The following is a 12,345-nucleotide window of genomic DNA, read 5'->3' as shown; positions in this document are numbered from 1 at the left end:
TTGCGCTATCTCAGGAATCACATGATACAATGATGAGCAAGTTGCTGACTAATCGTTATGATAGATCTTTATCATTAAGTCTAGAAAAGAGCTAAAAATAATCTGACATGAAAATTATTCAGGCCCTTTATCCCAAATTGTTACTTTGTGAAAGAAATCTATCTACATTTGAATGACTCAATAAAATGGCCTGGCCCATGGATTTATTATCCACTCACCCAAATATTAAAGACAATTTATGTATTCTGCCCATTAGGGAAATTGATAGGATTAGATGGAATACTTTTTTTTAACACCCAGTCTGTTTTTCCTGAGAACTGAAGGAAAAGTAATATCAGATGTGGTGAAAAGTTGGCCTTCCACCCAATCCCATGAGTATAAGAACATAAAAACACAAGAACTAGGAACAGGAGTAGGAAATTCATCCCCTTGAGCCTGCTCCACCATTTAATACCATCATGGCAGATCTCATTTCAGCCTCAACTCCATTTCCTTCCTGCTTCCCATAACTTCTTAACCTCTTACTGATTAAAAATCAGTCTATCTCCTCCCTAAGTTCATTCTGTGTACTATTATCCACTGCACTCTGGGGAAATGAATTCCCCAGGTTCTTGACCCTTTGAGAGGAGTAATTCTCCTCAATCCTGGTTTAAATCTGCCATCCTTTAGCCTAAAGCTATGCCTTCTTATTTGAGGTTATCTGACAAGGGGTAACAACGACTGCTTTGTCAATATCCCTTTACGTCTTATATACCTCAATTAGGTCTCGTCTCACTTTTCTAAACTCTAGCAAGAATAGGCCTAAACTGCTCAATTTCTCCTCATCAAACAAGCCTTTCACCTCAGAAATTAATTCCGCTGACTGAATGTCATTAAAACTGCTCCAGAGTTTTGCACAGGCCAGTTTCCCCAAAAGTACCCCACTTTTACCCATTTGATAGCATCTACACCAGGCAACTCTTTGCCAGCAGATTTCAATCTAAGATTTCTTGTAACTGTCCCATACTTTTAAACCTAAATTAATCTCTATGCCTCACTCTGTCTGTGCACCCCTATGCTCTATATGTCCTTGCTTACTATGATCTGCCTGTAGTGCTCACAAACAAAGCTTTTCATTGTACTTAGGCACATGTGATTACAATAAATCAAATCAAATCAAATGAAATAAAACCTAAATAAACTCTGCTCATAATACCTCCTCTGTCTTAACTTGAGCTATACTCAAGGTGGCTCAGTGGTTAACAGTGCTCCTTCAAAGCACTATGAACCGGGTTCGATTCCAACCTCGGGTGACTGTCTGTGTGATTTTGCATGTTCTCCTCGTGTCTGTGTGGTTTCCGTCTGGGTGCTCTGGTTTCCCCCCACAGTGCAGGTTAGGTGGATTGGCCATGTTAAATTGCCCATAATATCCAAGCTGGATCAGGTGGGTTAGCCATGAGAAAATCAGCATCATAGGGGATAGGGTGGGATGCTCTTTGGAGGACTGGTGGGGACTCAATGGGCTGAATGGCCTGCTTCCACACTGTAGGGATTCTACCAGTCGAACTTACACTGTATGATATAAGTAGCAAGTGGATTATCATCTTGGAATGGAATTCATCTGGCTGTTGCTCATGTATTGAAATGAAACACCTTTTAGTCAAATGAAGGAATTTCACACAGAAACAAAACCATAAATGTGGCAGAATGTAACCTCCTTGAGTGGATGAATTTTGAACGAATGAAGTTGGAAGCATACAAAATCATGGTTTGAAAACTGTGGTGCAGGGTTGTGTTTGTGAAGAAGCTATTTCAATTGACCTTTCTAAAAAGAAAACCAGGGCTGCGTTATATGATAGAAGGGTAAAAGCCAGAGAATTAAGTGGTTGAGCATTGAGCATAAAAGCTCCATTGAATAGACAGGCGTGTGGAGCCTTACAATGATGCCTTGATTTCTGGAGGGTTATTTCTGTGGAATCATGGAATCAGTGCCAGTTTATGGTCGGAATAAATAGGGTCTTGCAACAACAGCCTTCCCGCACATTGATGTTTGTGGTAGGGGGAAATGTTTACCATTTCTTGTCATACACACTGTAGTTGAAACATGTAGATGGATAGACCTGGAAAAGAGTAGTTTGCTTTTGTTTCCTTGGGCACACAACCCCTGACCTCACCCTTATTTTAGTTCAACCCAGTGGCGTTTCCATTTGCTAATCAATTAACATATTGCATCTGTCCAAGATTCCTCACACATATTCCCAAATCCCTGTGCTCAAACTGTCTCCAATTACAGCAATGGCTGAATGAAATTGTTAGTTTATCTTCCAGGAATTCCACTAATTTGTTCTCCCTCCCTCCCCCTCATTAGAGAAGAGCATAGTCATCCAGCAGATGGAAAGTGATGAGCGAGGCTTTAGTTATTTTTAGCATACGGTCTTCAATTGTTGTTCTAACTCGGTTGGAGTTGAAATGTCTGAAAATAGAGGCATACATTTAAAGTGAGAGAAGGAGATTGAGGGGCACATGTTTTACACAGAGAGTGGTAGGAACCTGAGATGCACTGCCAGGGATGGTGGTGGAGACAGATACCAAAGGGGTGTTTAAGGACATTTAGATAAGCACATGAATACGCAAGGAATGGAGGGGTATGTACCAAGGGCAGGCAGATGGGATTAGTTAAAATTGGTGTCATGTTCAGCACAACATCATGGGTGGAAGGGTCCAGTCCTGTGCTGCACTGTTCTATATTCTAATTACTTAATCATCACTATGGTGATATGAGGACATGAACCCCTGTTTATTTTCTGTCTCAGGGTTTACGGTATTACAAATGCAACTTGGATTGGACGTGGCAGCCAATGCACATGAACGGAAGTAGACCATTCAGCCCATCTGTCCTGTGTTCAATGAGACCTTAGATGATTTGATAATCCTCATCTCCGCTTCCTTGCCTTTTCCCCAAAATCTCTGGTTCCCTTCCTGGTTAAAAGTCTGTCTATCTGAGCCTTAAATATACTTCATAGAGACTCACAAGTAATTCAGGAAGCAGCAATCATTGCATTCTTCATGTTGGTCTCTGTCATTTGGTGCCATTAATGACATGCGATTGCTTTTTTAGAGATTTCAGCCTTTCTCTAGTCCTGCTTTACAGACTTATCTCAGTTAAGGTCTATAATTAGTTCTGGAAGAGGAACATAGAGAAGCGTTCTCATTCCTTTCTGTGATATAGTGTGAGTTATGGTGGATACCTGCACTGTCATCAAATCAGCTGCCAACAAGCGCTGTCAAAGTTCATTTGAATAATGGATGCTTGTATAAATAACTGGGTGGTACTGATAGACATGCAGCTTTGGAGTAGGAAAGAAAAGAATCAAATAACCATATCAACTGGGATCAGTGCAAAGACCAGACTTTCCCCAGCTTGCCCTGAAAACAGAGAGTTCCATTGGAGAGAATTTCTTGCTGGTTGTAGGGCATTATTGCACTGACTCCTTGACATATGACCCCTTTGAGCAAGCCTCTTCACTTTGAGGTTGGTGAATTTTCCTTTAACTTGTGCGCACTATTAATCAGCATTTGATTTTTGAAGAGAAACTCTTCTCCCGGACTATTCAATGCCGTGTTTATGGGCTAGAGTGCAACAGAAAGTCAAGTACAGTCATAAAGGATTCTTTGTTCAATATACATGCTATTCTCAAGACACTTGAGTGTAAAACAATGAGGGGTTTCTGCGATAAAGGAGGAGAGAGTTGGAACGTGGCCCATCTGTGCTCGAACACAGTTTGAATGTGATTCAGACTGATAAAAGTACAATGTTAAAACAGGTCAACCCATTCCTGGAGCAAGATGTTTTTAATTCAGTCACAGGATGAGGGGATCACTGGCTAGGCATTCATTGCCTATCCGTAATTATCCAGAGTCATCCACATTGCTGTGGGTCTGGAGTCACATGTAGGCCAGACAAAGGATGACAGTTACCTTCCCTAAACAACATTAGTGAACCAGTGGGTTTTTACCAACAATTGATCCATGGCTATCATTAGACTCCTAATTCCTGAAATTTATTGAATTCAGATTCCACCATCTGCCACAGGGGGATTCAAACCTGGGTCCCCTGAACATTACCTGGGGCATAGGATTAACCGACCAGTGATAAAACCACTAGGCCATTGCCTCCCCATTGAGCTCACAACCTCTTGATTCATAAACCAGAGAAGAACCACAGTTGACACTTTTGGTTTCATGCATAGTCAATGTGGAGGAGGTTCTGGCTTGTGTTTAACCAGTATGAGTGCTGATGTCACTGTCTAAAGAAAATAGACTTTTTTCACTTATAAAAAGTCACTACTATAAAAATAAATATAACATAACACCCTCCCCTGACCCTCTTGGGGAGCTATGACCAGCAAGTTTTCATTTCCTGTGGTAAATCTTTCTTTACTGTTCTCTAGGCAATGTCTGAATTGGAATGGTAAAACCTAGTTTTATTGCTTACCACAACTGAAAGAACTTCATAAAAAAAAGCTAAGGATAAAATTACGTCAGGCACTCCACTGAATTCCAAATTCTAGTCCTCAACCTTAACCGAGCTGACATCCACCCACAAGATCTCCACCACAGCTTCAGTGGAGGATTGATAGCCACAATGTAGATGTGCATGTAGTTGCTCCACCAATTGACCGGAGGTTAAGAACACTTCCAAAGATTTCCACATTAAGGAAACTAAAGCCTAAATATTTAAAGTAAATCATTTCTCATTTTCTGAAAAATCTTTTGCTGAGTGCTTTTCAATTCACCCTCTGATCCGAATTCTACCAGAAAGAATTGATGGGTTTCATGGAAGGTTTCTCTCTCTGTGAGCTCCATGAGATTGCTCGTACTAATTTCTGAAACGAGCCTTATTACCTGTGTGCCGCGCCCCACTGGTACTTCGTGTTGTCTCTTTGCTCTCACCACTGCTGAGACCTCCCTACACTCCTGGCTCTGACGCCATTTGGAAAGCCCATCATGCCACAGTGTAAGCATTTCAGGCCAGCAGGTTCCCTTCAATCTGCACAAAATGGGAGAGACACCAAAATCAAATTCTTCTGAGGGCATGTAGGTAGTGCTGCTGACACCTTATTGCAATACATTGATTTTCAATATATTTCTATTCAAGGACCAAGCTACACAGGTGATCCCTACTTTGCCTTACCCCATCTGAGAACACTGTCTAAGGGAATGCAACTCTTTTCTCAGTGCCCAGTGTAGTCTAACATCTTATTGTTCGATGTGGGACAATGACATCCTGGAAGGTATTTAAATAATTCAAAACCTTTACTTCTATTCAGTGAAGCAAAAACAAACAATGAAAAGCTGCATTTGTTTCTGGGAGCAAGCAGGGACTGTTCTCCTTTCGGTTGACGACAAACTTACAGACAAGATTAGAGTGGTGCTGGAAATGCACAGCAGGTCAGGCAGCATCCGATGAGCAGGAAAATCACTGTTTCAGTCAAAAGCCCTTCGTCAGGGCAAATTTACAGTCGTTGAGTACACTGCACCCAGAGCCCATTTACTGAAACCGGCTGTCAATTAGGCCTGACACAGCAGTGCGATATCATGCAGATGGTGACGTTCACCCATGCTTAATGTCCTCATCTTCCTTTGGATTGGACCCAGTGTCCATCACATCCCCTCTTTGCCTGCTCCAATTGTGCAGACACAGCTTGTTAGAGTTAAGCAGCACACTCTGAATGAACTGAACTAGAATGCCCTGCACCCCCAGACAAATCCAAGCATCGGAAATTCATCTTCGGCAGACCTAGTGTCTGCTCCACCACGGTCCTGGTGGAAGAACAGGCTGCACTGTATCAATGGTCTGCCTCAGTCAGGGGGTTATGTAATTGAGTCATCAGCCATGGTCGCAGGGGTAGCCCTTGTCTAGATTAACATGCTCCTCCATACAGTGGGATGTGAGGGACTCAGTGGGGGCATAGGTTTAGGGTGAGGGGGAAAAATTTAAAAGCGATCTGAGAGGCAACTTTTTCACGCAGACGGTGGGGTGTGTATGGAATGAGCTGCCAGAGGAGGCGCTGGAGGCTGGTACAATTACAACTTCCAAAAGATATCTGGATGTGTATATGAATAGGAAAGGTTTGGACAGATATGGGCCAAGAGCTGGTAAATGGGACTAGATAAGGTTGGGATATCTGTTTGGCATGGATGAGTTGGACTGAGGGGTCTGTTTCCGTGCTGTACATCTCTGTGCCTCTATGACTCCAACAAGGATGGCTATGGAATGTCTCTACACGAGATCTTATTCTGATGGATGCAGCAGTAGTCGTGACACACAAATACAATAGGAGATTGTCGGGGCTCTAAAACTAATGATACCTTATCTTCCCACCCACTCTATTACCTAAGAAGGACAGAACCCCATATAAAAATATATTGGGCAAATACTGACAGCTCAGGGTGAGAGCAAATCAGTACCATACCCTTATGCAACTTATGAAACCTTTGATTATCTTTATCAATAATGTCCGTCAGGTGCCCCTTTTAAGATCGTCTGTGGTCACTTATGTGTATGATATGGGTTTGTGTATGGAAGAGCTGTGGAATATCAAAGTAAGGCAGACAGCTTGCTTGCCCTGAGGACTGCTTACTTGCCAGCTAATATTTTAACACATGGAGTTCAGGAGGTGCAAAAGGCAACTGTCAGTGACAGACAAGGATCCAATAAATATTTTAATGCAAGCTTCCAACATTGTTACTCAGGCGTTGTCGAGACTTTAACACTGCGAGACCACAATCAGAGAATTTGGAATCAGTAACTCAGTCAGTTACTGGGTTCTGTTAGAGTCATAGAGTCGTAGTGATGTACAGCACGGAAACAGACCCTTCGGTCCAACTCGTCCGTGCTGACCAGATATCCTAACCTAATCTAGTTCGATTTGGCAGCATTTGGCCCATATCCCTCTACATCCTTCCTGTTCATATACGCATCCAGATGCCTTTTAGATGTTGCAATTGTACCAGCCTTCACCACTTCCTCTGGCAGCTCATTAATATACGCACTACCCTCTGTGTGAAAACATTGCCCCTTAGGTCCCTTTTAAATCTATCCCCTCTCACCCTAAATCTATGCCCTCTAGTTCTGGACTCCCCAACCCCAGGGAAAAGACTTTGTCTATTTACCATGTCCATGCCCCTCATGATTTTATAAACCTCTATAAGGTCACCCCTCAGCCTCTGACGCTCCAGAGAAAACAGCCCCAGCCTATTCAACCTCTCCCTATACCTCAAACCCTCCAACCCTAGCAACATCCTTGTAAATCTTTTCTGAACCCTTTCACATTTCACAACATCTTTCCGATAGGAAGGAGACCAGAGTTGCATGCAATATTCCAAAAGAGGCCTAAACAACAGCCGCAATATGACCTCCCAACTCCTGTACTCAATACTCTGACCAATAAACGAAAGCATACCAAACACCTTCTTCACAATCCTATCTACCTGCGACTCCACTTTCAAGGAGCTATGAATCTACACTCCAAGATCCCTTTGTTCAGCAACATTCCCCAGGACTTTGCCATTAAGTGTATAAGTCCTGCTCTGATTTGCCTGATAATGAATGGCGATGTAGAACGCATAATCTTCAAACTAAACATGGAAACTTTAATCAGGCACAATTGCCATCAAACTCAGGTGGTATCAGGAGCTTGTGTCTGTTATGGAGGCTGGGCTGGGATGAGCTGTCAAGAAATGCAGTCAGTCAGCGAGGTGAGTGTGTGTGAAAGAGGACTTTGGGTGAAGCAAGCAGCGAAATAATGGAAATTTGAGTTAGCAGAAGGGTGGAACGAATGCGATCCATGACTTCCTGTTCCCATCAATGCTGTGCCTTCAGGCATTGTGAAGCACAATTCCTGCTAAATGTTTCCGATGGATGGATTGCAATCAGTCATGTGCATTCATAATGTATCCTGCCGTGGTTTATTGTTCCTTTGATGCCACAGTCATTTTCTCAGCTGAACACACATGATTTATTTTGAATAATATTTAGCTGTTGTGTAACATTAGCTGGTGTCCTATATTTGAGTGAAATGTTGACATTGCCACCAAATACAGTACCTTTGCAACCGGGAGCTCAGCCGTCACTTTTAAAACCTGAAGAGACAGCTATCTGTCTTGACTGTATTATTAGCATTCATCCAAAAACACAGCTCATCATGATTCTTTCAAAGACCAGAGAGGGGGAGGTGATGGCCTGGTAATACTGTCACTGGACTGTTAATCAAACATTCTGGGGAACTGGCTTCAATTCCTGTCACAACAGATGGTGGAATTTGACTTCAATAAAAAATCAAAATCTGGAATTATAACAACGATTACGAATCCATTGCTAATTTTTGGGAAAAAACCCATCTGCTTTACTAACCTCTTTTAAGGAAGGAAACTTCACAATCAAGAACCTATCTATGTCCATCTTAAGTAGCCTTCTGTGCAGTGAATTCCATAGATTAACCATTCCCTGGCTATAGAAGTTCCTCCTTATCTCCATTCTAAAGGGTCTTCCCTTTACTCTAAGGCTGTGACCTCAGGTCCTAGTCTCTTGTACCAATGGAAACATCTTCCCACTCTGCCCAGTCCATTCAGTACTCTTAAGTTTCAATCAGATCCCCCTTCATCCTTACTTGTTCTGGCCGAAACGTGACTCCAAATCCACAGCAATGTGATTGACTCTCAATTGTCCTCTGGGCCATTAGGGATTGGTAATTAATGCTGGTCTAGCCAGCGATGCCCTCATCCCATGAATGAATCAAAACATTTGCTGAAGTTTCAGATGTTGTATTGTGTTTCATACATTGCATTATTATTATGGTATTAATCGTAATATGGGTAGCATTCCTTCCCATTACCGGTGCAGAGTGGTAGATGGTGACCATCCTCTCTGTTTAGTGCCAAGCACAAAAAGGGTGAACATATTCTGACAGCCTCCCCGGTCTGAGACAACACATTTGACTAGATGGTTAAGACATGAGTTTTAATTCACTATTAGGAACAAGAGGGCAACCAAACTGGTAAAGTCAGGAACCCTGGACCAGAAATTTAAGACTGACCCTGTCATGATTAATTCTCTTTTCTCAGCTCTGAAGGCATTCAGCAAATCTCCAAAGATTTTCGGCTTGGTTTTACTAAAATCTGTAAAAAGACATCAAACGAGAGTGTGAAAAGCTATAGTGCCAGGAATAGAAGTGATTCTGTGCCTGTACGTTGGGATTGTGAAAGAGGCTTGACACTTTGCGACATTAGCATTCTGAAGCTGTCTGAGGGAGTTGTGGTATTGGGACCTACCAAGTGGAAAGAGTTCGCAGAGCCTTTGTAGGAAGTCATTGAAATGAACAAACTGTGAGGATAAAATAAAATGAGGATTCAGAGTGTTTTTGTGAGGAAATCATTGATTCTAATCAGCCATTGCTTAACATATTACGAACGTTTGAGGACTTTAGGTCTATACTCGATGGAGTTTAGAAGGATGAGGGGGGATCTGATTGAAACTTACAGAGTATTGAATGGCCCGGACAGTGTGGGAAGATGTTTCCATTGGTAAGAGAGACTAGGACCTGAGGGCACAGCATGAGAGTAAAGATTAGATTACTTACAGTATGGAAACAGGCCCTTCGGCCCAACAAGTCCACTCCGACCCTCCAAAGAGCAACCCACCCAGACCCATTCCCCTAACACTATGGGCAATTTAGCCAATTCACCTAACCTGCACATTTTTGGACTGTGGGAGGAAACCGGAGCACCCATGCAGACACAGGGAGAATGTGCAAACTCCACATACACAGTTGCCTGAGGCAGGAATTGAACCCAGGTCTCTGGCACTGTGAGGCAACAGTGCTAACCACTGTGCCACCATGCCGCCCAAAAGGGACCCTTTAGAACAGAGATAAGGAGAAGCTTCTGCAGCCAGAGAGTGGTGAATCTACGGAATTCACGGCCACAGAAGGCTGTGGAGGCCAGGTCATTGAGTGTATTTAAGATGGACATAGATAGGTTATTGATTGTGAAGGGGATCAAAGGTTATGGGAGAAAGCAGGAGAATGGGTTGAAAAACCTATCAGCCATGATCGACTGGCAGAGCATTCTCGATGGGCCAAATGGGCCTAATTTCTGTTCCTATGTCTTATGGAGAAAGCAGGGATGAACATTGTGGAAATCAGGGATTCAACTAGGTTGACAAAGCTAACAAGAATTGAGTTTGTAAACTCATGTTATGGAATGGCTAAGTCAGATCATGCACTATGGTTTACAATCCATGAAAGGAAACAATTGCCAAGTCAGATTTTTGCAGATTACTTTCTCAAATTAAAGTAACTCTCTTGTCACTCGCGGGTACTGCACAAATTTAAATAACGAGCCTTGAGGACATATTTTTGGGAGCTGAAAGAACAAGAGAATCCAGGCCTGGGTTTTGAGTAGAGATCACAATCCGACATGGAAAGGGGGCCTGCAAAGAGACCAGAACCATGGAAATGGCAGAGGGATAGTTATAGATTGCAAAAGAGTTCTTTTCCCTGAGTTGGCGGGGTCACAGTAAAATCCAGGCCAGGCGGGGTCACAGTAAAATCCAGGCCACATCAATTTCACAGCCTCAGAGTCAGCAATTTAAATGCCAGAATTACCGTGATAGCTACCAATCATTTAAATAACCCTATTGCCACTCAGCACGTTATACCAGGGGGATGGTTGCTTACACCCAGACAGCCTGCAGGAGTAGAGGAAACAGTATCACTCCACATTGAAGCCTTGCTCCATTGTAAGATCATGGTAGGTCCAAAGCTAGTTCAGGAGTCTGCAAGTCTTCAAATGAGCATGACTGATGTGGAAACAGAAATTGGTGTTATCGAGCAGGGCAGTCAAGACTTGGACTCTGTCACAGAGCAACAGAAACAACACATGGATGATGACAGTAGCAGGGCTGAAGGATTATTGATAGTAGGCCTGGACACACAAGAAGCTGAATAAGAAATAATAAGAGCTCAGAGCAGGAGTGTAGACTGTCCTGAAAACAACCCTTGTCATGACAGAATCACTGTGTGGGGTGGGGCAAGGGGGTAAAGAAACATGGAAGGATGAACTCAGGCTCTAAAGTTATTCAACTCCATATTGAGTTCTAATGGCTGCAGGGTTCTCAAGTGGAAAATGAGATGTTGTTCTTCAAGCTTATGCTGAGCTTTGCCAGAGCACTATAGCAGACCCGCGACAGAAATATTGGCATGAGCACACGGTAGCGTTTTGAAGTGGCAGGCAACTGGAACTCAGGGTCACCGGACTCGAAACGTTAACTTTGCTTTCTCCCCACAGATGTTGGCAGACTTGCTGAGCTTCATCAATAATTTCAGATCTCCAGCATCAGCAGTTCTTTGGTTCATTCAAGTGTAACGTATTTGGGTCACCAAATAGGAAGGCACCCTTCCAACACAGGAGAAGGTTGAGGGGATTTTGAAAACATGGAGACCAGAGGATAAAACAAAACTTACAACATTCATAAGGATAGTTGTATATTATTCTGGGAGTTCAAAGCTAGAAGGCAGGTGAGAACAGAAGGATAAAAAGGGACAATGTTTTCAGACAAAGGGATGGTTCCTATGTTGAATGAATTGCCAGAGGGATTTACATCTTAATCAATTGAAACTTGCATCTCTTTTCTAACAGAGTACTCCATCAGCCATTTTAAGTTTGTTCACATCACTCACACCATTTGTATGATCCCTTGATCTCTCTGCATATAAACTCTGTGTCGGTGTGCCCCCTCTCACTGCACATGATGAAGGAGCAGTGCTCCGAAAGCTTGTGATTTCAAATAAACCTTTTGGACTATAACTGGAGTCGTGTGATTTTTGATTTTGCCAAAGGAAATGGTAGATGCAGATACAGTTGCAGCATTTAAAAGATATTTGGACACGTACATGAATAGGAAAGGTTTAGAGGAATATGGGCCAAACACAGACAAGTGGGACTAATTTAGTTTGGGAAAATTGATAGGGCATGGACAAGTTGGACCAAAGGATCTGTTTCCATGCTGTGTGACTCTATGCTCTATACATAGTAAATACATTTGGTGCATTGTATCAATTGGTGTACTGCTCAAAGATAGAATTGATTGGGAGTAGTCTCTGTTATGTCATAAACCAGAGTGAAGACAGTACTGACTAGTGATGCTGCTTTGACCCACTGTGACCCAAGAAAAGATTGATTTTAGCTTCTGATGCCTCACTACAGGAGTAAAGGGTGGTGTTATCTCATATCATGAAGACAGTGTGCAGACGCCTGCAGAATGTGCTATGAATACTTTAATGAAATCAAAGCACAATTACTCGT

The 12,345-nt window shown here is 42.7% G+C and overlaps 1 protein-coding gene across 2 annotated transcripts in view; it reads left to right on the top strand.

Moving 5' to 3' along the window:
- kremen1 (kringle containing transmembrane protein 1) overlaps positions 1-11,841 on the top strand; it is a 214,769-nt gene extending 202,928 nt beyond the window's left edge. For both annotated transcript variants that reach the window (XM_088000118.1, XM_088000116.1), the window contains one exon: positions 11,329-11,841. In XM_088000118.1, coding sequence (XP_087856244.1) covers positions 11,329-11,347 — 19 coding nt within the window. In that variant the 3' untranslated portion in view covers positions 11,348-11,841. The remainder of the gene's footprint in view (positions 1-11,328) is intronic.
- Positions 11,842-12,345: the final 504 nt, after the last annotated feature.

This window comes from Chiloscyllium plagiosum, unplaced genomic scaffold (assembly GCF_037043375.1).
Source record: "Chiloscyllium plagiosum isolate Xiang-an unplaced genomic scaffold, Cpla_swu_hap1 HiC_scaffold_24, whole genome shotgun sequence".
In the NCBI taxonomy this organism is placed as follows: Eukaryota; Metazoa; Chordata; class Chondrichthyes; order Orectolobiformes; family Hemiscylliidae; genus Chiloscyllium; species Chiloscyllium plagiosum.
The sequence above is the reverse complement of the archived record's forward strand: the minus strand, read 5'-3'. Positions and strand labels throughout refer to the sequence as shown.